The 27,447-nt window shown below is 45.7% G+C and overlaps 1 protein-coding gene across 10 annotated transcripts in view; it reads right to left on the bottom strand.

Moving 5' to 3' along the window:
* The window catches only part of APBB2 (amyloid beta precursor protein binding family B member 2), a 329,970-nt gene that overhangs the window by 172,665 nt on the left and 129,858 nt on the right, over positions 1-27,447 (bottom strand). For 9 of the 10 annotated variants that reach the window (XM_059672664.1, XM_059672717.1, XM_059672706.1 and 6 more), the window contains one exon: positions 23,722-23,834. The exons of the other annotated variant lie outside the window; for it this stretch is intronic. In XM_059672664.1, the coding sequence (XP_059528647.1) occupies positions 23,722-23,767 (46 nt within the window). In that variant the 5' untranslated portion in view covers positions 23,768-23,834. The remainder of the gene's footprint in view (positions 1-23,721; positions 23,835-27,447) is intronic. 10 annotated transcript variants of the gene reach the window in all.

The following is a 27,447-nucleotide window of genomic DNA, read 5'->3' as shown; positions in this document are numbered from 1 at the left end:
TGAAAGGTCCCGGGTTCGATTCCGGTCAAGGGCATGTACCTGGGTTGCAGGCACATCCCCAGGAGATGTGCAGGAGGCAGCTGATCGATGTTTCTCTCTCATCGATGTTTCTAACTCTCTATCTTTCTCCCTTCCTCTCTGTAAAAAAATCAATAAAATATATTTTAAAAAAAAGATAGAACAATGAAAGTGAGTTTTTCCATGCACGAGTTACCTTTATAACTCTTAACAAGCTATTTTTTAAATGAAGCAAACGCTTGGCCCTGACTTTTCATATTTCAAAGGCAAAACAGCTGCAGTTTTGAAATAACAGCAATGTCTAATGCTTCTAAGAAGTGCTAGCTTAAAATATGCTCCTGGGTAGCAATGGGGGGCGGCCTGCATGAATGGCCTTACTCATCTTCTCTGTGACCTGGCTCCCTGCTCGCTAACTGCAGTCTCTTCCCACTGGCTCCAACCTAGCGGTGTGACTTGCTTTGGTCACTAGGTTATCAGCAAATGAGATGACACAGAAGCTTGAAAAGCATGGCCTGTTTCCAGCCCCAGGAGAAAGAAAAGATCTGTGCTACCACCTCCAGAACACGCCCAGGCTGGGCTGCTGGAAGGAGGTTGGAGACCTGGGTAGGACCTCCGAATCCTCTTGGCCAAGGCTGTCTTAGACCAGCCTAACTAAGCCGGCTGACCATCAAACACACGCGAGAGCGTTGCAAAGACCTGCACACTATACCTGCAGCCGACTGCAAGCACATGGGTAAACCCAGCAGAGATGGTAAGAATCACTCAGCCATCCTGTAGATACTAATGACTATGGTTTAAGTCACTAAATGTGGGGGTGGTTCCTTATGCAGCATTATTGTGGCAACAGGTAAGTGATACCGCAATTATACCCACAACAACCAAAATGATATAAAAGAAGAGCCACTCGGATTAAACCGAAATCAGTGCAGGGGAGGGCTGATGCTATGTGAGAATCCCGCTGTAGGGAAGCAAGTTCTTTTTCTTAATGTTAAATTTCTGTTTTTTTTAAATTGAGGTAACATTGACTAATAACATTATATAAGTTTCAGGAGTACAACATTATAATTCAATATCCATATACACTGTAGCATGCTCACCACCAAACATTTAAGTTTCTATCTGTCACCATATATTGACCCCCCCGCCTTACCCATTTCATTCTCCCCCAACCCCTTCCCCTCTGCTAACCCCCATCTGCTGTCTGGAAGAAGTATGCCCGCCCCAGATCACATGGGCTGTCTTCCTGAAAGGAGGCGGCATCTTGATCTACACTGTTGTTCATTCCCAACCTACAACCACGTACGCTTTCACATGAGAACATCTCTCGACAGTCATTTTAGGAATTTTTCATAAGGACATATAAGCAACATGACTTCTACTAGGAGCAAAATCGGAAACAAGCAAAATGCCCGTCAATAAGAAACGTATTAAATAAAATATCACATCTGTACAGTGAAATGGAATTCATCATTTAAAAGTGAGATTGTTCCTATACGTAGTTATGTAGAAGGCCCTCTCTTAAATATTATTGAACGAAAAATCTATCTATAAAAAATATGATGAGCATACTGGAATTCCACACACAGTGCTTTCAACTTTTCAGTATGTTTGAAAACCTGTCATAATAAAAAGTTGGAATAAAGACAGCATGTATAGTGGTATTCTTTCATAAATTTAAGAAAAATTTTATGGTATTAAGTTGTATGAAATTACAGAACACTAACAAGATTAAATTCCATATAATTAAAAAAAAGAATAATGAACAGATTGATACCCTTACAATGATAACATGACAAAAAGACATGTCCTTAAACAATTAAAATTATAATATATTATTTCAAAATAAGGTAAAATAGATTATTTTAAAAATTATACAAGACATGAAAGAACATACATCTGCATTAGAATATACAGACAGTTCCCAACTTATGACAGTTCAACTTACAATGTTTTTATTTTATAATGGTGCGAAAGTGATATGTATAATAAACTAAACTACATTTGATATTCAATGCTTCAGTATCAAATAGGCGGTGTGTTAAATGATTTTGCCCAACTGTAGGCTAATTAGTGTTCTGAGAATGTTTCAAGTAAGCTAGGCTAAGCTATGATGTTTGGTAGGTTAGGTGTATTAAACGCATTGTTGACTTACTACATTTTCAAATACTCTGGGTTTACTGGGACATAACCTCATCATAAGTCCAGGTGTATTAGCGTTAAATTAATTTATATCATCTATTTAATGGCTCTGTCTCCCCATTTGGAAAAGCCCGATGAGGGCAGGGACTATGTCTGTTTCATTTATGAATATGCTAGAGGCCCGATGCACAAAATTCGTGCAAGGGGCTCGGCCCTCGCAACCGTGGCTTCATCCGAAGGTCGTCCAGAAAGATGTCTGGAAGGTCGTCCGGCTGTCTGGTCTAATTAGCATATTATGCTTTTATTATTCTAGACTAGAGGCCCAGCTCGCCAAATCGCGTGGCCCCACCCACCCACACCCGCCCCGCCCACCTGCGCACCCACCGGCCACCAGCCTTGCTGCAATCGGAGCCTGTGGGCCGCGGGGGAGGGACCGAGAGGTGCTCCATGCACTTCATGGTGACCGGTCGTTTGGTCGTTTCAGTCGTGACGCCTCTGGCCTTTTATTATTATGACTAGAGGCCTGGTGCATGACATTCGTGCACTGGGGGGGGGGGTGGTCCCCTCAGTGTGGCCTGTGCCCTCTCACAGTCTGGAAGCCCTGGGGGATGGCCAACTGATGGCTTAGTGAGCCAGGAGGGCGGGTTTAGCCGCACCCCCAGCAAGGTTCAGTGCACTTCTGTTGCGGAGACGGCACCACTGCTGTCGGGGAGGAGGTGTTAGGGGGGATGAGTCTGACCTTGAGGGGCCGCTTAGGCCTGCCTTCACCCGGGTCTGGAGTTGTAGGGAGGAGAGGCGTGCCTGGCCCCAGTGGAGGGGGCCCAGCAGCGACAGGCCATGGGCCTCGGGGGTGCTGACAGGTTGTTGCAGGCGTGCTATTGTTGTGGGTGCCCCTGGCTGGGGTGGCTGGGGAAGAGATTGGGAGTTGGAGGTGTGGGCTGCAGCTACCCCCAAGGCTGGGTCTTCTCCCTGTCTGGTCAGCCTCCCCGTCCTCCTGGGGGTGCAGGGGCTGGGGTAGGGTGTCTGTGCAGGGGGATTGGAAGAGCTCCCTGTGCCTGCTTCCTCTTCCTTCTTTGCAGTCCAGGCTCCTGTCAAGCACTCTCCTCAGACCCCCGGGAACTTGGCTCCGGCTGCTCTGCCCCTCCATGGCTCCCTGCAGCCCCTGCCCCACTCGGCTCTCCCGGCCGCCCTCCTGTCAGGAGGCTGCCAGGATGCCCTGCTGTGGGGCCACCAGAGAGTATGCGCTAAGCCTTAGCTAAGCCCCCGGCCTGCCACTTGCGGGCCCCGGGAGCATGGCGGAGGCCGCGGCATGCGGCGGACCAGGGGGCCCCCCCTCTTTGCTCTTCGCTCACCACACCAGCCTTTGCTCGCTGCTCCTGCCTGGGGCCAGCCGGCTTCGCTCCATAGCTTGGCGCCTACATATGCAAATTCACCGCCATCTTTGTTGGCAGTTAATTTGCATATCACCCTGATTAGCCAATGGTAAGCATAGCAGAGGTACGGTTAATTACCCTTTTTGTCTTTTATTAGATAGGATTTCCAGTGTTTGGCACATGGCAGACTTTTTTTTGTTTGTTTTAAATATATTTTTATTGATTTCAGAGAGGAAGGGAGAGGGAGAGGGAGAGATAGAATCAACAATGATGAGAGAGAATCACTGATTGGCTGCCTTCTTAACACCCCTTACTGGGGACTGAGGCTGCAACCTCAGCATGTGCCCTGACTGGAATCGAACTGTGACCTCCTGGTTCATAAGTCGATGCTCAACCACTGAGCCACACTGGTCAGGCCATCGCAGATATTTAATAAATAGTTCATAATGGAATAAGTAGAACAAGTTAATCAAAATGTTCACAGCAACAATCTCTGAGTGGCAGGATTTAGAAAAATGCCTTCTAATGTTTTATATGTTGATGATTTATGTAAATTTTTTATACTGAGTATGAAGCATTTTTTTCATGTTCAGAGCAAGAGTTATTTTCAACTTGATAGAAATAAAGTTTGTACATGAAGTTATAAATGTACATACCATATAGTTTTTAAAATAAAGAAAGGCAGAATAGCAACCCCACCCCGCCCTACCCTCACTGCGTATGTCTCCTATTCATAAATGAAGGCTCCGGTGTAAAAAGTGATAAAGCTGAATTTTGCTAGGGAAGACTAGATTTAGAGTTTGTGAATAGGAAGACAGCAACCACCGCCGTCTACTTTCCATGTTATGTTTGATAGATTTTACTCTGTAACTCAGAGAATAGGATTTCTCATGGTGAGAGGAAGGGATTAAAAAAAGCAAAGAACCCGGTTGTGACAGTTTGGCACTACATGGAAAATGGCTCACAGTGCCTGCAATTTCTGGAACAAAGATAACACCTTTTCATAAAATCTACACTCCAAGACATCCCCAATATACAACCAAGAAAAGCCGATAGCAGTGAGGCAAAAAGCACCAAACAGAAAAAACCTAAACAAGAATGAGATGAAGCCTTAATTTGTTTAACTGGGCCCTCATATATCTATTAGGGAAAACACAGGAGACGAGCGGGCCTCACAAAGCAGATGGTCTTCCCCCGTTCTTTTTTTAACAAGATAATTAAAGGAAACGAACGAGAGCAAGGATCTTGTTAAATTGGCCAAGGAAAATGATTTCATCTGAATAGGATGCATGCGTTTTTGAAGGCAGGATCTTGAGTTTGCCCACAGAGCTGACACAGGTCATTTGGTGATGCCTACATTAAAAAGAGAAGCTGTTCCAAGGGTAATTGCCTCTGTGACAGTATGGGACCCCCTGCTGGGCCTTATTAACAGAAGCAAGAAGGCAGGCTGAGGGGGAACAGAGCCCTGGGGAAGGAGCACTGGAATGAAGTCAGGACACATGGGACTTGACTTTTCAATTGTGATTGTGTCACGTTAATTTTTTGAAGAGAAGCCCATTATGCATTCCTCTATCCTGTCTTAGTAGTGAGAACAAATGAGATAATGAGAAAAATCTCTTATAACAAAGACTGTAAATGCAAAATTGTTAGTTTATAATAGAACTAGAGGTCCGGTGCATGAAATTCGTGCACTTGGGGAGGTGGGTAATTCCCTCAGCCTGGCCTGCGCCCTCTCGTAGTCCTGAAGCCCTGCGATCCGTCGCCCCAAAGAGGTAGGCCCTACCCACCTGGCCTGGGCTCCACAACGGATCACCCCCACAGAGGGGGGCCCCGCCCACCAACCACAGCCTGCCAGTTGGTGGCCTGAGCCTCCCTCTTTGGGGCAATCACGGAACCCCCTGATTGATCACCCTGCTGGCCAGTGGCCTGGGCCTCCCTCTCTGGGGCGATCATGGGGAAATGGCAGGGCTCCCTGACCAATCACATCACACCCACTTCAGCTGGCCTGGCACCAGTGGGTGTCATAGTGTGGTCGTCCAGACTGTCTTTCAGCTGTTCGGCCGTTCAGTCAATTTGCATATTATGCTTTTATTATTATAGATTTTGTTTTGATGCTTGATAAAAGAGTCTCTTGAGTAGTATTAAGAATTAAAAATCGAGGGAATGGCCTGGCCAGCGTGGCTCAGTGGGTAAGCCAGGAGGTCACAGTTCGATTCCCGGTCAGGGCATATGCCCAGGTTGCAGGTTTAATCCCCAGTGTGGGGTGTGCCGGAGGCAGCCTATCAGAGATTCTCTCTCATCACTGATATTTCTCTCTCTCCCTTTCCCTTCCTCTCTGAAATCAATAAAAAAATATTTTTTTAAAAAAAATCTGAGGGAATGGAAATGAGGGTTTAGATGTTTTGAACCCAACAGCAGAAACTATATCCGTTTCTGCTCTCCTTTAAGCTCCAAGACAATTTTGGGGGGAAGGGGAGAGAGGGAAACAAAAGTGTACCTCAAAAACAACTCAAGAGTCCAGGCCAGCTTCTTGGCTGAGATAGTGATAGGAGTCTGGTATCTTTCATGGTCTTGGCTGGGATTCATCCAGAAAGGGCACTGCTCTGAAACGTCATCACGTATGGCTTGCCTACTCAGCCTGAATTCCTAACCAAAGCCCAGGGGATAATAGTAAGCCCTGGGTGACATTAAGTAAGTAACAGCTGTTGAGGGCTTCCTGTGAGCTAACCATGAACAGTGTGCACAATCTCTTTCAGCCCAACAAGTCCTGGGAGGTAGGCGCCACCATGCCCCTCATTCTACAGAGCTACAGGGAGGTGAAGAAACTTGCAACGCATCAGGCAGCTCATAAGCAGCAGCCTTGGCTCCAAACCTAGTCTCCTCATCCCAGCATCCTTAGTTTCAGTTCCATGCTACTGCCTCTTCCAGAGTTGGGTGAAACAGAGACTCCAAAGATCCCATTTACAATTTATCGCTCTCTCACCTCCCGGTTCCAGAACCAGGCAGTCACAAATGGCTTCTCTTCAGCCACATCACAAAAGCAACACAGAACTTTCCTTCTGCCCTGCTCCGCAATGATCTCTGGACCTCCTTTTCTCCCCACATTCTTGAAATCCTTTCTCCTCTCCCCCTTGGACTTTTCCTGATGCTTCTAACCTCAGTTCCCCAACCCCTCGCCATGAAACCAAACCCACCCTGTGTTTCAACAATGACAGTTAAATCCCATTTCAACACCTTATGTATATGCATCCATCCTAATTTCACCATACCATGGCTTAAAAGACACTTAGCAATTTCCTTCATGATAATAATGTCTAATACTCACATCACATTACTACTCACCAGGCATTGTCTTAAGACTTTACACATATTAACCATCCCAATCTTTATAACCATCCTGTGAGGAGGGAACTACCATATCCCACTTTAGAGACGAGGTAACAGGCAGTGAGAGACTAAACAGCAGCCCGCGGCCACGCATCGAGCAGGTGGTGGAACTCCTGTTTTCAACCTCTCTGAACTTCAGTTCTCTCATCTCATAACTGAAAAAATATTTACCTCCCATGGTCACGAAGCAGAAATGGAATAAACATGCAAAAATCAGTTTAACACATATTCCCCCTTCTCCCTCCAGGATTTCTGAGATCATTCTAAGGTACAATCCCCAGAAATTTTTAACATGAAAACAGGGAGATAAGAGACGTGGTCAGTATCCTTTTAGATGTGTTGTTCCATTTGTTCAGCATGGCACCCCTTCCAGTAAATATGACCAAGCCCCACCTGCAGAGGAGAGATTAGAGAACACGTGCATGGACATTCTGCCAGTGGCTGAACCAGAATTGGGATCACACAGGCATATTGTCTTTCCAGGGTTTTTTTAGGGAGCTTGAGGACAGAGTGAGCCAAGTCCTCTAATTCCCTGCATCTTTCCTGGATGGCTGTGCCCAGAATAGTGCATGGCTGTATAATCCTATGGGCAACCAATCCTTATGTGACTCCCCAGTGCTACCTTTCCCCACAAAAGCAAGATGAGAAACCATATGCCCAGCCAGAGTGGCTCAGTGATTGAGTGTCAGCCCATGGACCAGGAGGTCACAGTTTGACTCTGGGTCTGGGCACATGCCCAGGTTATGGGCTTGACCCACCGTAGGGGGCATGCAGGAAGCAGCTAATCAATGATTCTCTCTCATTATTGATGTTTCTATCCCTCTCTCCCTCCCTTCCTCTCTCTGAAATCAATTTAAAGAAACATAAACAAAGATGGAAAACCATAATCAAAGACAAAATAGGTGCAGTCCCATTTACTGACCCTGTACAATTAACTCCTCTGATTTTAATAAAAGAGGGAGAGGGGGAGAAGGAATGATGGAAGGAAGGAGGGAAGAATGAAAGGAGGGAAAGAAGAAGGAGACAAAGAAAAGGGGGGGGGGGAATGTCCCAGACTGCAGAAATGGGAGAAAACACACACCCAAATTGTACTCTCAATGTCCTCTCATCGACGTCAGGATTTTTTCTCCCCACAAGAGTATCATCAGCTACTGATCTTGGAACAACCTGCTGGTCCTCGGCCCTTCAGCTGGTCCTGCAGACAGGTCTCAGAGAAGACAGTCCCACCAGGAGCACATCTTTCAGAAAGGCAGCAGGGGGCGGGGGGAAATGTCCTCAGGCTGACCGGCAGGCTGAGGCCGCCACCAGGAACAGGGCGTGCCCTCAACACAGAATGACCATTCACAAAGAGAACCAAGCGCCTCTATCTCTAGCCATGATCGGCTCTCCTAGCCGAAACGGAAGGGCAGACAGGAAAGCGGAAGGCAAGAATCACTGGCAGGGAAGCTGAAACAAAGGTGCCCCCAAATGCAAGACCACACCCATCGATTCTCCTGTTCTCACACCCAATATTCTTAAACTGGGAAGAGGACAAGTGCCTTTAAGGTCACAAACTATCAAGAAACACTGTTCAGACCTACTGTGGACTCAATGCCATGCTAAGACGGATGAGCAGGGGAGGGTCCATAAACTCAGATGTTTGTTAGGATGCACAACCATGGATCTTTTCTCTAGATAGTTTTCCCAGGTTAAGAACCACTGCACTAGTTGATCACAATGAGAAAAGAGAGCTCTGTAAAAATAAACCATCATGCTCCCACCATACCTTCTTCTCAACTTCCCTAATCCAGTTAGGCAGACATCCAAGTGATGTCCCAGCCCCCATGTCCAACTGGGAACCTGGTACACTAATTCATGCTCAGAGGTTGCTGGCATCTATATTCTCCTCCCTCCAGTGCCACAGTCATCACCTAAGTCAAGCTTTTATGAACCTTCCTGGAGGCCTGCAATCCACCCCCAATTGCCCGTCTGCCTTCACCCCTGTCCTCCTGCACATTCCTACCAATTCATCTTCCCAAGACAATCCCCCAACTCATCTTCCCAAGAGAATCCACCACTTTTATCAGCACCACACCCACAACCCACACTACAGATCATCAAAAAGGGGACTCTAGGGCCAGACCACCTGGGTTTGAATTCTGTCTCCATCACTGCCTATGGGTGTCTCCGTGTGCCTCAGTTCCCTTAACTATGAACTGGAGATAGAGTACCAACATGAAAGGCTTGTGGGAATTAAACGGGTGAGAGCACATGAAGCACCAAGAATAGTGGTGGCACACAATCAGTGTGATATGTTAGTTACCACAGTCATCATCAACAACATCATCATCATCATTTTAGGAGATCATCATCATCATCATTTTAGGAGCTCCCCACTGGCTACCAAATAAAATTCTAACTTTATTGATAGATCTCAAGACCCTCCCTTCACTGGCCCAAACTGGCCTGAACTAGCCCTAACTTGCCCCTGACTGCTATGGACGTAAGTCCTTTCTCTATCTCCTGATCTCAAAGGGGCACCACACTGGGTTGCATCCTCTTTACTGACCCCACTGAAAGTTTCCCACTTGCATGCTTCTATCATCTGCTCTGCCTGGATCCCCTGCCTCCTATCACTGCCTGTGAAACCCTCATCTTGCACTGCTGGTGGGAATGCAAACTGGTGTAGTCACTGTGGAAACCAGTATGGCATTTCCTCAAAAAATTAAAAATGGAACTTCCATTTGACCCAGTAATCCCACTTCTAGGAATATATCCCAAGAAAACAGAAACACCAATCAGAAAGAATATATGCACCCCTATGTTCATAGCAGCACAATTTACAATAGATAAGATTTGGAAACAGCCTAAGTGCCCATCAGCAGATGAGTGGATTAGAAAACTGTGGTACACCTACACAATGGAATACTATGCTGCTGTAAAAAAGAAGAAATTCTTACCATTTGCAACAGCATGGGTGGAACTGGAGAGCATTATGCTGAGCGAAATAAGCCAGTCAGAGAAAGATAAATATCATATGATCTCACTCATTTGTGGAATATAATGAACAACATAAACTGATGAACAAAAACAGAACCAGAGACATAGAAGCATCAAATAGACTGTCCAACCTATGAGGGAGTAAGAGATCAATCAAAGGACTTGTATGCATGCATATGAGCATAACCAATGGACACAAATGAGGCGGGGGGGGGGGGCATGTGCTGGGGGTTGAGGGCACCCGGGGAGAGGTCAATGGAGGAAAAAGGAGACTTATGCAATACATTAAACAATAAAGAACTTAAAAAACAAAAACAAACATCAACAGCTCTCAACAACAAAAACACCAATCCCACCTAAGGCACTGCCATCAAGAATTCCAGCAGGCAGCACCTAAGATGTAAACACATCTAGCAGGTTTGGTGGCCCTGTCCCTACCTGCCCAATAGCCACTTCCTGTTCCAACTCAAAGAAATAACTTTTCTCCTCTCAGGGTTTCAGTTCTCATTTGTAAAACGAGGCATCACAACAGATGGCATATTAGGTCCTTAAGGCTGCACAATGTTTCCTCCTTCCTATGGAACAGTCTTTCAAGATGCACAGGGTAGTCATATGTACTTTAATTTTTTAAATAAATGGCTGAAAATATTTTAGGTCTCAAGTTCTGAGGTTATGAAAAAAGTAGGATTTTTACTAGATGATGTCTAAAATCCCTTTCTCTTTACAATTTCTTGACCCTATGACTTACAGTCCCTATTTTCCTAACAGCTTAGAAGACAATTTTCTTTTCTTTTTTTAATATATTTTTATTGACTTCAGAGAGGAAGGGAGAGGGAGAGAGAGATAGAAACATCAATGATGAGAGAGAATCATTGATTGATCGCCTCCTGCATGGCCCCTACTAGGAATTGAGCCCGCAACCTGGGCATGTGCCCTTGACCAGAATCAAACCTGGGACCCTTCAGTCCGCAGGCTGACGCTTTATCCACTGAGCCAAACCATCTAGGGCCAATTTTCATTTTATACCTTACATTATCTCCATGATGCATACTACAGAGCCATTTCTATCCCTCCCATGGAAAACAATACACTAAGTGTTTGCACTAAGTCCAAGACAATAAAAAAAGAAAATACAAACTAATTCCCCCTACCCCTCTTTTCAGCAATTGAGAATTACAGGATAAATAGTTTTCCATAAAAGTACAAAACCAGCCCCCAAAATTTCTTGAAATTGCCAGGGTGGAACTTAGCCATAAAAAGTTTGAGAAGCAGCAGGGAATGTAATAATATCATTACCCTGAAGTCCAATAAAGCCTGTTGGAGCTTCACATTTTTAAGAAATCAGACTATTTACGCTATTACCCCTAGTATTGCTATAGCTTCCTATAGAGCCATAAATATACACAATGTAGTTCACCAGAATATTGACTAAGACTATCATAAAAAAGGCCATAAGGAAGACACTGGCCATGAAATACGCTCTGTGGTAAGTGCTACAGCAGGTTCACGCAGACAAGTCCATTTATTGTGAAAATTGCATTTCCAGGTCCACAACTCATCACTTGCAACTGTGAGCAACTTTTAACATGAGTTAGAACTCTTTTTTCAGAGACTGTTTACACACAAGCGAAAGGTCACACTGAACATCCAGGAACATTTGTGAAGCCACCACAGCACACAGGAAACAGCTTATTACATCTGCATTTTCCCATTCACTTCAATTAGTATTGTATTCAGCCTTAAGTATCAGACACCTAACTAACAACAGAGAGTAGTTGGAAGGCCGGGGTGCTGGTGTCCATTCAACAGGAACAGTGTCCGAGCAGGTATTATCTCTCCATGATGCTCTCAGCTTGTCCTTCAGGCTCGTCACCTCAGGGTGACAAGAGGACTGCTTGCTGTGCATTTGGGAATCTTATCAGCATTCAAGGCAGAAAGCAGAGGAAAGCAACGAAGGGCAGTGACAGGCTCATTTGTCAGGTTTTATCAGGACAATAAATGCTTTCCCAGAAACCCTACCTCCATCCCTGTGGATTTACCCTTAGGTCTCGCCAGCCAGAACGAGGTCACGTGGCCACTAGCTAGTGGAATGCTAGGAAGTCAGGGGCCAGGACTGGTATGTTGGCTTACACCATCACAGTCTACTGCCTGAGGCTGGTCACTGTGCCACCCTGAATTAAACCCAGGTCTCTTGGAAAAACAGAGCAAGATATGGGTACTGAGTGGGCAATTCATTGTGACTCCAACTTAGGAATAAGTAAGTCATCCAGTAAATAGAGAAGATAATTAAAGTATTTCCAGTGTTTTCTGCTCCTCATATCAAAAGTATCTATTACATATAAAGTAACGTTTTAAAAAATCCCAATGCCTATAAAAACAAACAAACAAAAGCTGCTTAATCTCTAGGCTCATATGCTCTTCTGTATATACAGAGGGTGGGATAAAAGTAGACTTACAGTTGTGAGTACACAAAACACAGATTTTATTCTTATATTATTATTTATTATATTAGTAGAGGCCTGATGCACGACATTTGTGCACTGGGAGGTAAGGGGGGCAGGTCCCTCTCGCAGTCCAGGACCCCTTGGGGGATGTCCACCTGCCGGCTTAGGCCCGCTCCCCGCGAGGGGTCCCTCGCGCTGCTGCGGAGGCAGAGGTGGCTGCATTCGCCAGCCGAGTGCAGTTTCTGGCTGAGCAGTGCTCCCCCTGTGGGAGCGCACTGACCCCCAGGGGGCAGCTCCTGTGTTGAACGTCTGCCCCCTGGTGGTTAGTGTGCATAATAGGGACCGGTCATTCTGCCGTTCGGTTAATTTGCATATTAGGATTTTATTTTATAGGATTTCCATACAAATAACTGTAAACCTGCTTTTGCCCCACCTGTGTGTGTGTGTGTGTGTGTGTGTGTATAAACTGGCAGTTAAATGGTTAAAAGGTAGGTGTGAGGTCTTGCTGCTGTGAATCCTGGTCGTAACCTGAACACAAAGAAGCTCTACCTGAGGTGAGGGTCATCCTTCCCCAGGCAGAAAGGCCTTGTCTGCTGCGATGCCATCTTCCAACACACCATTTGGGAGAGAAGCACCCTAAAGGTACTTTCCCCATCTGCTTTCCCTCTGCTTTTATTCACCTCCCTGCCCCTGCCTAACCCTCTTTAGCACCCTGGATCTCCCACAGGATCCTGCCACCCACCTACATAATGTTAACTTCCCACTACTCTTAGAAAACAAGAGAAATTTCTCACCAAGACCCAAGTCTGACTGAGTCCCGCCTCCTCTTCAACCTCGTCTCCCACCAAGCCCACCACGCCCACTATGCTGGGGCCACTTTCACCTCATTTCCATTCCCAGAACTGTCCCTATTCCTGCAGACTGGAATGAGCTTTCCTCAGTTCTCCCCGTGCTTCAGACCATGGACCAAACATCACTTCTTCAGGGAGATCTTCCTATTTCCCCCTATGTCATATGGGCCCTGCCCAGGAACACCTGTCATTCTCCTGGCTCCTCCACAGCATGCACCACAACCCACAATTATCTTCTCTATTGAGTGGCTTTCCTATTGTCTGTCACCGTCACTGGAATAGAAGTTCCATGGGAGCAGCGACCTTACCTGCCTTTCTCGCTGCTCTATCCCCAGTGCCCAGCACACAGTAGGGCCTCTAGACTGTTAGCTTTACATTCCTACTTCCAGGAGAGGCTCTAACGTCCCTCGGTATCACTAACTCCTGGTGTGGTCTCCAAGTGGACCCTGCATCCCCAGGACTTAAACCCACTCCTTACCCCCACAATCTTGATCTCCGAATTTTCTTTCTCCCCAACAACTTCTCTTGCTTGTAACCTCTTCCTACTTCTCTCACCTTTATCAAAGCAGGCAGCACAGTAGTTAGGAGCACTGGAGCCAGACAACCCGGTTTCAAATCCCAACTATACCCCCTATGATGTAGCCTTAAATAAATCAGCTATCTCCTCCCTCTGTGCCTCCATGTCCTCATCTGTTACTGGAGTGATCATAGCACCTCTGTCACAGAGAGCTGTTGGGAGGATTTAAAAATACACATAGCCTGGTGCGGCTCAGTGGTTGAGCGTTGCTCTATGAACCAGGAGGTCACAGTTGGATTCCGGTCAGGGCACATGCCCGGGTTGCAGGCACAATCCCCAGTAAGGGGCATGCAGGAGGCAGCCAATCAATGTTTCTCATGACTGATTTTTCTTTTTCTTTCTCCCTCTCCCTTCCTCTCTCTGAAGTCAATTTAAACACACACACACACACACACACACACACAAAAATACACATAAAATGCTCAGAACAGTGCCCATGTGTTAATCATTAATAATAATATAAATAGCCCATCATGAACTTGCTCTTTGTTCTCACCTGGATATGCACTCTCTAGACCAGGGGTGGGCAAACTTTTTGACTCGAGGGCCACAATGGGTTCTTAAACTGGACCGGAGGGCCGGAACAAAAGCATGGATGGAGTGTTTGTGTGAACTAATTTAATTCAAAGTAAACATCATTACATAAAAGGGTACGGTCTTTTTTTTTTTTAGTTTTATTCATTTCAAACAGGCCGGATCCGGCCCGTGGGCCGTAGTTTGCCCACGGCTGCCCTAGACCCTTCCTGCATGATCATACTTCATTAGGTCCCTCCATGACATCCCATTTCATGTGCCCTTCAAACACCACCCACAGCACCCGCAATTCCACAGCTGACCTTCCGACTCCATGATCTGAATCACACCTATTAGCAGCCCTTTGTGTCCCACTGGAAGAAGATGCTCTCTACATTTGTTGTTTCCCCTTGAACTTCACCAATAACACATATCTTCACTGGCCTTCCTCGCCTCTAAATACTACACCATATAACTTGATTCTGATCATATTGCTACTACCTTGAAAACATGAACTCTCTGTGAGGACAATCTATAACTCCTCAACCCTCCAGAAGCCAGCACAGCATTATGAGTACAGGAGATGCGGCATCAATCGATCTACTGATTGGCCCTGATCATCCCTCAGCCTTAACACCACCCTGCCCCTCAACCCGAAAAAGGGGAAACTCTTTTAAGCTTTAATCTTGGCGCTTCTGTGTGAGGAACAGTGATTTTAAAAACAAAGACTTTCTATCTCCTGATGTTCAAAAAAATAGGAAATTCTCTTCACACCTAACCAAGCTCCAATCACAGGAGAGGACAGTAGCAGGTATGCATGATCTAGCTGAGTCATGCTGGATTCACTGGTATCAAGTTGCAAATAAGCAATATGTAACTTAAGCTCTTTGGGGAATTTCTTGTAGCCTGGGATATGGGGATCAACTTTTCCCATAATTGGACACTCCTAAGAACAAATTCAAAGGAGGAAACAAATGTAATCCCATGGATTTTCCTCAGAACTGAAAGGTAGAGAATGACTAAAAAGTATAGATGTAGCTTTAATAAAGCATTCTCTATAGAATATTCAATAGTAAGTGCTTGCTAATATATATATATATATATATATATATATATATATATATATATATATATACACACACACACACACACACACACACACACACATATATACACACTAGAGGCCCAGTGCACAAAATTTGTGCATGGGGGTGGGGGGGGGGTGGCCCCCTCAGCCCGGCCTGCATCCTCTTCAATCCAGGACCACTGGCTCCTAACTGCTTGCTTACCTGACTGACTGATCACCCTAACCGCCTCTGCCTGCCGGCCTGATCGCCCCCTAACTGCTCCTCTGCCGGCCTGATCACCCGCTAACTGCCCTCCCCTGCTGGCCTGATCACCCCTAACTGCCTCTACCTCGGGCCCTGCCACCATGGCTTTGTCCAGAAGGACGTCTGGAAGATGTCCGGTCTAATTAGCATATTACTCTTTTATTAGTATAGATATATACTCTTTCTACCTATGGACTGACCTATTATCCAAACACACACACACACACACACACTCATAAAAGAAAGGTCTAACAGGTTCAGAGGCTAACAACAGCCTGACCTATCTCCTGACTCTGAAATATGCCAAGTCATTCCTTTCAGAATTCTCTGATTTCATTTTGCAAGGCTCTCTGTGGTCTTCATTCAGGTCATTGGCGCTCACTTCCACCCAGAACAATTCCAGGTTTGCATAAACAAGCAAAGTGTCTAGGAAATCTGGGAAAATAACTCCCACCTGCTTTGGTTTCCAAATTGCCCCATAAAGTTGCATATTTCTCTTCTTTCCGTTCCAGGGGCTGCTCCCAGGAGATAGGTCTTAAACTTCCAAAGTCTGGCTGAGGCACTTCCTTCCTGCTACTCCCTGGCCAGCCCCTTAGGACAACACAGTCTTCTCACCTCAATCTGAGCGAGAGCTTGTCCACATACACAGAAGGGACCCTTGCAAACCCCTTTCATGTGGAGTGTGGGGGCTGAGAATGAGGTCCCCAGGTGCTCAACACACTACAACCAGGTTTCCTTGCAACAAGAAAGCTAGTGTATAGAAAGAGAAAAATAAATCACATTTAGTTTCTCTCCAAGGACTATGCTGCCATGTTTCCCATTCTCATTCCACAACAAAGCAGATACCACGCGCGGGCTTCTTTCCCAGGTGTTGATTCCTATCGCTGCGGACACATAGCACATCCCGTTCTGTGCTCTTTTGTTGCCGCAGGGAAAGTGCTAGACCCAGAGCAACCATGTGGAGGGGAGACATTTTCATTCCAACAGCATAAGATTTCAAATCTCAACCTTAAAAAAGGAAGATTATAGAGGGGTTTTAAAAAAAAAACACACACAAAAATTTATAAAGAAGGGATTTTTAACTTGAGCTGTGGAACTTTTAATTTCTCTCTTGCGACAGAGAAATAACCTTTCTTTAGTACTGTTAATACCAAGAAATAACCTTATTTACTAGACATGAAAAGCAGCTCTATATTTATGAGTACCTAAAAAATATTGGCAATAGATAGGCCAGAGATAACCAATTTCACAGCTCAGGTTTGTACGCCAGGTAAAAATCTAGAACCTCACTTACTGAGTCTGAGACAGGCACAGAAAGCGTATTCTATGAGTGACCAGATGACCACCGTGAGACCGAACTCACTGCACTGTGAAACCGTGGTTACTCAGGTACAAGGAGTCCCCACAGAAGAATCTGTAGAACAGCCAACCACTGACTTAACATTAGCTAACACTTATCTATTTTTATTTTATTTTCTTAAAACATATTTTTTATTGATTTTTTACAGAGAGGAAGGGAGAGGGATAGAGAGTTAGAAACATCGATGAGAGAGAAACATCGATCAGCTGCCTCCTGCACACTCCCTACTGGGATGTGCCCGCAACCAAGGTACATGCCCTTGACCGGAATCGAACCTGGGACCCTTGAGTCCACAGGCTGATGCTCTATCCACTGAGCCAAACTGGTTAGGGCAACACTTATCTATTTTTAAAGTTCTGCAGAACTCAGGTATTACAAGCTGATGATTCAAAGATCTTAAAATCCTATAATCAGACGGTGATGATAAAATTTCTAGCTAATATGGTGAGCCAAAATGACAAAGAAGGACTCTGCCTGTTTTAAATACATGGAAAAACTGAGTAAGATGTAAATACAAAGAAAAAGTCAAAATCATGAGAAATAAATCCCTGGGCCAGAGTAGGAGGAAATGGGCAGTCCTCATACAAGGATGATAGAATGGAAACAGATAAAACTTCTCCAGAGGGCAGTCTGGATGTGTGTTGCAATGTCTTTAAAATGTGCAAGCAACCCTTTAACTGAGCCATTTCACTTCTAGACACTTTTTAAGGAGAAAAAAGTTATGAGCGATGACTACGCTACACGGACAATAAAAGACTGGAAATAACCTAAATGTTTAACAATGGATGATTGTTAATTATGATATATCCATGCAATGTAGTAAAGTATAAAATCATAAAATATCACATACTAGTATTAGTAGAACATTTAATAATGTCATCATTCCATGATGAACTAAGCTACAAAAAGCAGGCCATAAAGTGAGATGAACAGTATGACTGCAATAAGGCTTAATCTAAAGGTATAGATACATGCACACATACACACAGACTACAAAGACACATGCAAAATGTGAAGGATCTTTTTTTCTCTCCCTGTGCTTTTGGTGTTTGCACACTTTCTAAAATAAATGGATCTTATTTCCTTGGGGTAGAGTAAAAATCTAATCAGTGTCATTTAAAAAATCATATTGCCTTTGGCCTTGCCCAACTCCTGTATCCTCTCTTCATTCATGGAATTTTATTACTGAAACCGTGAGCCTCCCCAGGGGTTCTGCTGTGATCGCCCACGTCTGGACATCCTGCAGGACTTCCTCCCGCACCAGGAAAACCAATTAAAACCAGAGCAGAAAGTCCCTCTTCTGAGATACAGCATATCCTGGCTGCAATGGGCAGTGGGACCCACTGGCTGGTAATGACCTTGAGCACTGCTCTCAGGCTCCTGGTCTTAACACAAATTCCAAATGTTTCCTCAAACCCTGGCTACGCTCAGAGCTCCCACCATACACCCCCTGCAAACTCCAATTCTGCCCAAGTTCCAGTCCTGCCTGATCTCAGGGCCCATGCTCTTCAAACTGAGAGTTGAGACAATGAATGGGTGGTGAACACCCACTGAGTGGGTCCTGACCAGCATTTTTTAACCACAATTGTCCTTCCTCACACCAAGGTGAATCAGCTGTCCTGCATTCCCCTGGTTTCACTGCCTTTCTCTGGAACACCGTCGAAATAATAATTCTACCACAGGCTGCGGCTATCTGTGAGCTGCTACGACACTCAATGTACTGGTCTTAAGAGATATTTATGACACTGAGTAAACACAATGCATGACCTAGTCCAGTGGTTCTCAACCTTCCTAATGCCGCGACCCTTTAATACAGTTCCTCATGTTGTGGTGACCCCCACCCATAAAACTATTTTCGTTGCTACTTCATAACTGTAATTTTGCTACTGTTATGAATCATAATGTAAATATCTGATACGCAGGATGTATTTTCATTGTTACAAATTGAACATAATTAAAGCATAGTGATTAATCACAAAAACAATTTGTAATTATATAGGTGTTTTCTGATGGCCTTAGGCGACCCCTATGAAAGGGTCGTTTGACCCCCAAAGGGGTCGAGACCCACAGGATGAGAACCGCTGACCTAGTCCCATGTCTGCAAGTAAACAGAGTAAATAAATATATTGAGAGAGAGTATGTGAAGTATAGAAAAGTGTTCAACAAAATGTTAAAAGCAGTTATCTCTCGGGATGTAGGGTTGCGAGAACATTTTTATTTTTTAAATTTTTCTATATTACACATGTATTGCTTGCAGGATGTTACTATTTCTGTATTAATCTTTACTCTTTCTGTACAAAGTGCTCCTCTGAGGTCTTTGCATTACTGGTGGCTACCAGGTTTAAAGAATGGAGAAAAGAGGAGGCATGAGACAGCTGTCAGCATCCTTTGCTGCTGAATCTTTTAGGCCTTTACGTCCCATATTAGCAAACACTGTGGTAGCGAGAACAGGTGAATAGACAGCACCTAAATAATCAATCGCCCGGTGCTCAGCCGGTCAGTAGAAAGCTCGATGGGAAAAAAGACAGACGAACACAGGAGCAGACACACCTACGCTCACACCTACGCAACTCTGCTCTGACCGGTTACTTTGTTGTTCAAGCCTCACTTCCTCGCCTGTGAGATGGAGATAACAGACGGACCTTTCAAAGTTTATGCGGCTAGAAGTGAAAAACTTCTCGTAAAATCAAGGCCCCATGTGTAGCATGAATAAGAAGCACAAAGCAAACCAATACCTTTCCTCCATGCGAGTGGGGAAGGCAAGAGTGAACGGCCACAGGAAAGAATCCTAAGTGCCTGTTGCTGCTTCAACTTTTCAAATGGCAACTTCTTAAGTGCAGGAGGGAGGAAACACGCCCCTGAATGAGCGGGAGGGGAGGCAGGAGAGCCCGGAGGGTGAGCAGCACAGGCCCGGCACCGGGCTGCCTGGAGCCCTGCCTATGCCTCCTCGGCCTGGGCCTGCACAGGCTCTGCCGCCTGCTCTGGAAAATGCTTCCCTGGGCCTTCCTGAGGACACATATCCAGACCCACCCCCACACCCAAGGGGATTCCACAAATATTTGAGCACTATCCTCACACACAGAGGCGAGAAGGGAAATGAAAATGTCAGGTGTCAAAGTTCAGCAGAGTGTACATAAAGAGCAACTGGGGACACAGGCTTTCAGGGGGGAGATGTAAGAGCTACAGGAGCATGTGCTGCCAGCGAGGGGAAACCAGCGGGGCTGCCCAGGAAAGAGAGCCGCTCTGCTGCACCCTGAGGCCGGAGCAGGGTTCCAGCGGGGTGTCTAAAGATGGAGCAACGGCACACTGACCCAGAGGCAAAGGTGTGTCTCAGCAGGGGCGCCCACGTGGGCTAGCTTCAGGAATCTCCTGAGGAGTGTCACCGCTGACAACAGCAATCACATTTCTAACCATGAGCAATGGGTACTGAAGGAGTAGAAGAAGAAGTGGGGAGGACTTGAATGTCGGGGCGCCCTTCTGGACTAGTGAGGATATTCTAAATACTCTTGGCAGGGAAGTGGCACACTCAGAGCTAAGGTATAAGTGCTTCAGCTGTTGGATTAATCTGGCTTTTATGAATGAGTCAAATTTGTAGGGAGGGAGACATCGGGCCAGAAGTCAGGAGGCTGTCGCAACAGTCCAGATCCGGACGCCAGGGTGAGAGCGGCGGCTGCAGGCAGGCAAAGGAACCGATAGGTGCAGGCAAAAATAACTAAGGATGCAACCTCATTATTAATTCCCAGGACCAATCGATTCTAGTCTTAACACAAGCACAGATATCTGCTAAAAAGTCAGGAGAGGTCAGGCTCCGGCCCTTGGCTTCTTATTTTGGTGCGCGGTGGATGCCAGCCCACACGCATCAAAGAACAGCATCCGTCCTCCAAGCAGCATCCTGTCCTTGAAAGGCAAAGCCGGGATCCCAGACCAGAAGGAGAGAAAATCTAAACTCCAAGTTGCCATGTGGACCTCAAAAAACAACTCAGAGCACAGCAACTGCTGTCCACACTTAGTAACAAAACTATAAACTCCAGAGAATGATTTCCCCCCGAAATAGGTTCCCTTCCCTGGGAACAATGTGGCCCTGCTCAGCCCCAGGCCTGGCCCGGAGGCCCCGTGTCACCTTAGATTTCTTGTCTTAGATGACAAGGAGACGGAGCAGCTGAGGTTAATGTTTCCGCGAAGAGTGGCCACTCAACCAGGTCAGTGGGAGGCTTCAACAAGCAAATTTCATCTAATAATCCGGGGAAGGGAGGTGCAGAGGGGAGCGGTGAGGGCAGAAAGGAAACCGCATAAAGTAAATGACGGTTTTAGTGCACTGGACTAAGGGATCGACAGTATTGAAACGCAGGGACGGGAAGCACACAAAGGTGAGAGCCACATTCCAGCCGCAGGGAAGGGCGTTTCAAGCCACTTGTTGTGCAGACACGCTGCAGGCCAAGGGGCCAACGTGTGCCCCATGGAGAAGGCGGCCACTCACCCTCCTTCCCACCAGCAGGAAGCAGAGGTGACCCGCCCAGCAGAGGCCTCTCAGGATGCCAGCAAGTCCCTGCACCCAGGAAGGTAAGATAAGACAGTTTTCTCCTAGGGAACTCTGGGTAAATAATAATATGTGAAAAAGAAGAGCTTCCTTTCAGCTACCTGACAGCAAAGCCTTAGCAGCTTGGAGCCCCCTGGAAACCTCCAGGAGGTGGGATGGTGGGGCCAGGGAATCACTCCCCAGGACGGTGAAAAAGGAGCACGTTTACATTTCTGAATTTCCAAGTGAATTTACCTTCCCCAGAGAACAATCGCTGGAATTTTAACCATTTGAAAGAAGAATTTCCTCGATATTCGAGTAGATTAGATCTAACCATATGAAATAAGCATTTTAGTAGGTTGAATAATAACACTTTCGTAGGGTTCAATCATAGCACCTGGTTTCCAACTTTCTTCTACATCAGAGATAGACGACATTTTTCTTAACAGGACAGATTATAGATACATTAGGTTCTCAGGGGCAAGAAGCAAGATAGAGATTACTAGTATGTAGGGATTTATATAACCACTAGAGGCCCGGTGCACGGATTCGTGCATGGGTGGGGTCCCTCAGCCTGGCCTGTGCCCTCTCATAATCTGGGACTCCTCGGGGGATGTTGGGCTGCCAGGTTTCAGCCCGAGGGATGTAGCAGTGCTGAAGCAGCAGGTGGCCGGGGAGGAACCCCACCTGGCCAGGGCGCAGCTCCACTGTTGTTTATCCCAGCCCTGCTGCACCAGCCACCACTGCCCAGTTTGCTGCCATGGAGGCGGGAAAGGCTCCAGCTGGCGAGCCCGGCTTCTGGCTGAGTGGCGCTCCAGCTGTGGGAGCACACTGGCCACCAGAGGGCAGCTCCTACATTGAGCATCTGCCCCCTGGTGGTCAGTGTGCATCATAGAGACTGGTCATTCCAGTCATTCTGTCGTAACAATCACTTAGGATTATATATATATATGAAATGTAACCATTTAAAACCACAGAAGCCATTGTTAGCTCCTACAAAAAACTGGGCCTGGCTGAATTTGGCCATGAGCCATCATTGGCCAACCCTCCGGACTACAGTATACAGGGCGAACTTTTTGTGATGATGATCACTATGAAAACTGCTCATTTTACAGTAATTCAGTAATGGCCTTGGAGGATGCTAAGGTACATGTAAAAAGCTGTCTATCCCACTCCTGCGGCTTTGACCCTGGTGCTTGGTCTGAATCCTCACTCTGTTGTCAGTTCTCCCTCCACTGTTGCTCCCAATGATCTGGCTGTTAGGGTGATGTTAGAAGCAGTTGTCTGGGTATGGCCTGGAAGGGGGTTCTAACTTTCCTATGAAGAAAAAAAGTGAACTGTACAAGGAAAAGGGACCTAAAGGTGGATATGAACCAGCATAACAATGCACAGGACATGGGAACAAAGGCACTCTGGGGAATTACACCCCCAAACACACCCCTGATTTGAAGCTAAAATTCCAGTAATTCAAAAGGAAGCAACAAAAACAAAGAAATATCTAAACAACTGGCTGAAAGACTAAAGGGAACAAAAAATATGTTTGAGGCAAATTCTCCTTTATAGAAGTAAGAAGGAACATTACATGGGCAATAATCATTTTTCTCCGAAGTGAATCAGGGGTCGTGACAAACAGGAAAAGGCTGCCATTGTAGCCATTCCCCAAAGACGATGATCAGAAAAACCTTAGTGTGTGAGACACTGAAAGTCATCACGGAGGGAGTCAGGAATTTCCTCTTTGGAGAATGTTAAGAAATAAGAGTTGGGGCCTCTCTCCCTGACACGTGTTCAACAATGACATCCCCAGAGGACCTCTCTTCTGAGTCCATGAGTTTTTTTATTTCAAAGAATTCAAAGAGTCACTGGGACATGTTTTTAATGTATGGCATTGCTATTGGTCCAAATGTTTTATATTGTGATGAAAAAGGAAAGCTAAAAAAAAAACAAAAAAAAAACAAACAAAAAAAACCCTCTATATGACTAGATGCACTGAAAGGAAGATTGCTGATATACACTCCTGGTATTATAGGGCCAATAAATTATAAAAAATTCTAATTTCTTGTCATTCAATATTAAACATTTACCCTAGAGCGATTCACTCTCTTGCATTCCTAAATATTGTCAGTTAAACGTAAAAACCTTCACCAGTTCAGCACCCTGTCATATTCTACAAAGGAAATTAAAGGGAGAGAGCGGGGGAGAAAGAGAGAGAGAGAGAGTGCAATACCATACATACATGAGCTGCCTGGATGACAGTGAGCCTCCGGGTACCGTCTGCCCATAGCGACCAGTCAGCACATTGCAGGGGCCTCGGGAGTCTCCACTGCTCGGGAAGACTCAGAGGGTTGGCTGTGGTGAGGGAGGAGAAAAAAGTAGAAACAAAACAGAGATTGAGAATGATGACTGCATTTTTTTCATTAAAATGCTAATGATGACCACAAATTTCCAGATAACTACATTTATGAATTATTCATGGTCACATCCGAGGCGGACTCCCTGTCCCTGCAGGCAGGCACAGAGCTCGCTGACGATTAGCATGTGGCCCCTGCAATAAGTGTGACAGGAGCACGGGCCACTGCATGTCTACCAGCAGGGCTGGCCCACTCGCCCTCTCTGGAAGATCAGGCAATCCCACGCGTGTCTCCCGTGCCTTTTCATCTCACTCTTCCTTAACGAAAAGGAACAGCAGTAGCCCGGCTCTTTGCTGTGACATCTGAACTAATATCCTGTGGAAACTCTAAGAGCTTGAAAGGAAAAAAGGAAATTATCTGTACTGGGTAGATAAGCCATCAAACTGATTCTTAGAAAAACTTTCTATTGAAATCTAACATTGATACAGAAAAGTACACATAGCACAAGTGGACGCCACAATGGATTTTCCTAAACTGAACACACCGGGTCAAACCCAGAACAGTATCGGCACCCCAGAAGCTCCCTTCATGCATTGGTTACTTCTGCCCATTTTTGTAAGCATGAAACTAAATTACTCTCAATTTTTCTTTTAAAAACCACATGTTGAATCCCTACTATACGCTAAGCACTGTGCTAGGCACTGCAGCTACAAAGAGGAATAAGATACAGGCTCTGTCATTAAGGAAAGTGAAGTCTAGTGGGGCCCAGAGACACACACGACGCACCCGGTGGGACAGTGGGATGAGGGCAGTGACTGAGATTCATGCCAAGCAGGGGCACCCAGCCCGGAAATGGAGAGGTCAGGGAAGGCTTCCAACAAAAAGGGATGCCTGGCAGGTCCTCAGGCTGGGTAGGACTTAGCCACGCTGGTAATGGGGCACAAGACAAGGGAAAACCAGAGGTAAGAAATTGCATGGTGTAATTCGGTGCGGGGGTGAGGCCAAGAAAGAAGCCTGGGGCCAGATCATAACCTTACTCACATATCCAGGAACTCTGACTTTACCCTGGTTTCAGACACCCACTGATGGGTTAGCTCTGGGTTCGAGATGCCTTACTGGCTCTGGATGGATCCAAAGGGGGCAGAGTGGAGGCAGGGAGACCAAGTGGGCCAGTTTAATTGTTAGATAGGAGAGGGAGGGGTGGGGATTAGGGTAGTGGAAGTAAGTAGGAAAGGGAACAGGAGAGGAAGAATTAGGACTAGGGAAACACCCAGATGCCAAAAGCAAGACAACTTGGAAAAATGACTACATGTGGGTGGATAGAAGTGACAACTGAGGTAGAGAATGCAGGAGAATGAACAAGTTTAATAAGGAAGACCAAGGGTTTAGTTTGGGGCATTAGAAACTGAGGTGTAGAAGATTCAGGTAGGGATGCCCAGATATCCTTGAGTATGAAGCTTAGAGAAGAAACCTAAGCAAAACATAAAGGTGTATAAGTGATCATTACACAGAAATGTGTTAGTGGGTGATACCACTGAAGGAACTTGGATAGAAGGAGAAGATTAGAGCAGTGGTCGGCAAACTGCGGCTCGTGAGCCACATGTGGCTCTTTGGCCCCTTGAGTGTGGCTCTTCCACAAAATACCGCGTGCGGGCGCGCATGTACAGTGCAATTGAAATTTCATGGCCCATGCGCAGAAGTCGGTATTTTGTGGAAGAGCCACTCTCAAGGAGCCAAAGAGCCACATGTGGCTCGTGAGCCCCAGTTTGCCAACCACTGGGTTAGAGGATCAGAGCTAAAAGCAGAACCCTAGAGAACGTGAACAATGACAGAATGGGCAGAGGAAGATCTTGTGAACAAGACCAAGGAAGAAAGGTAGAGAAGTACCATGGAATACAACGAGATGAATAGAGAGGAGAGATGAAAAATATACCTTTGGACTTGACAGTCACTGGCCACCATGACTGAGGGAGGTTTCAGTGGAAGGGTGGAGGCAGAGATAACAGAGCCAGCAGAAGAGTAGAAGGAAAACAGATGGTTGCTGGAAGGAATGCGTGCTGATGGAAGTGCACATTGAGAAGCTGAAGGAATCGGTAGGGAAGGAAAGGTTGAGAGTACAAGAGGAAGGAGGTAAGGATGGAATAAGATCCCAAAGGAGGTGGGAAGGACTGGCCCTGATGAGGAAGTGGAATCCACAACCTTCTGATGTTAGAAGAATATTCGAGTTAGCGGAATAAAGACAAATGTGGTTATAGTAAGTGTGTAGGCAACAGCACTGGGATGTTGGAATCAATATACCAAATGACATCAATATTGTCAATAAAATAGCTGGCAAGACTTTGCTGAAATGAGCTGATACATAAATGGTTTGGAGACACGGATCTTGAAAATCTTGGTTTCTGGCAAAATTAAAGTAGTTCAACCCCATTTTAATGAAAATAAATACTATATTTGCTAGTACGTATCAAGGTAGGAAGCGGTATTCGTGAAAAAAGCACATCCACAGTAGAACTTAATAGTATCAAAAGATTCAGAAGAACGCTCTTCTTAAAATGATCTTAGGTTTTGGGTGACAATCTTTCCACAGGTTTGCATATAGTTTCATTAAGTGAAACCACTACCCAGCATCTTATAAGGCTTCTTAAGATGCTTCAATTCAAAGATCCCTCCTAGCATGACTAACCTAATGAAAATAAAATCAGACATCCTGTATAATAAAAGCCTAATATGAAAATTGTCCCCTTGACTGGGAGTTTGACCAGGGGGCGGGGCTGGCTGGCCAACTGCCTTCGGCCCCTCCTGGCCGGCCCCACCCTGGCAGGCAGCAGCAGCAGGCAGCCAGGGTCAGGGAGCCCTGGCCAGCAGCCAGCAGCCAGCAGCTGCTAGGGACCCTACCCATGCATGAATTTTGTGCACTGGGCCTCTAGTTTGAATATAAAGGCAAGAAGGGGAGAATGGAGTTGGCAGAGGCAGCTGCCTCTAAGATTTCCTAGTGTAATGCCTCTTAAGGCTGCAGCAATGTCTTCCCACTTCAGTCTCCTGCCCACTCTTCAACCTCCAGTCTCAGCAAGAACAGAAGTGGGTGGAGGTATTGGAAAGCACTCCAATAATGTGCAAAGCAGCAAGGTTCATCACAAAATCTAATGAAATTGAAAACACCTGGAAAGTAGATTCTATGTTCCCTGCACAGCCTTTGCGACCTCCAAAATTCTGAGGCTGCTCCAGTTTGTCTATCCTGTTAACATGAACATTTCCAGGCCATCTTTGGAAGAAGGCAGCATTTTAGAATACTAGATAAGCACCTTATCATCACTGAATTCTGCCAGGAGAAGATTCCATAGCCATCTGATGCCTACTGACTGGGCCACTCGTCTTTGTATCCTCAGGGCAAGGATATGTAACCAGCAGTCAATATATATGGGATTAATCAGTAATCCAATGCATAAGTGAAGAGTTCACACAACTAAGAAAGAGACCAATTAAATAATGAGAACAGGAATAGTCTTTCTATTCCTTCCTTTCCCACCCTCATTGACTCAAAGCCAAGCTGCAAATCACAGTCAACTATATTTCCTTTCCTCTCTCTGCACAGAAGAAAATCTTTATGATCT

The sequence above is a fragment of the Myotis daubentonii genome, chromosome 1 (genome assembly GCF_963259705.1).
Source record: "Myotis daubentonii chromosome 1, mMyoDau2.1, whole genome shotgun sequence".
Lineage (NCBI taxonomy): Eukaryota > Metazoa > Chordata > Mammalia > Chiroptera > Vespertilionidae > Myotis > Myotis daubentonii.
Note: the sequence above shows the minus strand (reverse complement) of the source record. Positions and strands in the feature narration are given on the sequence as shown.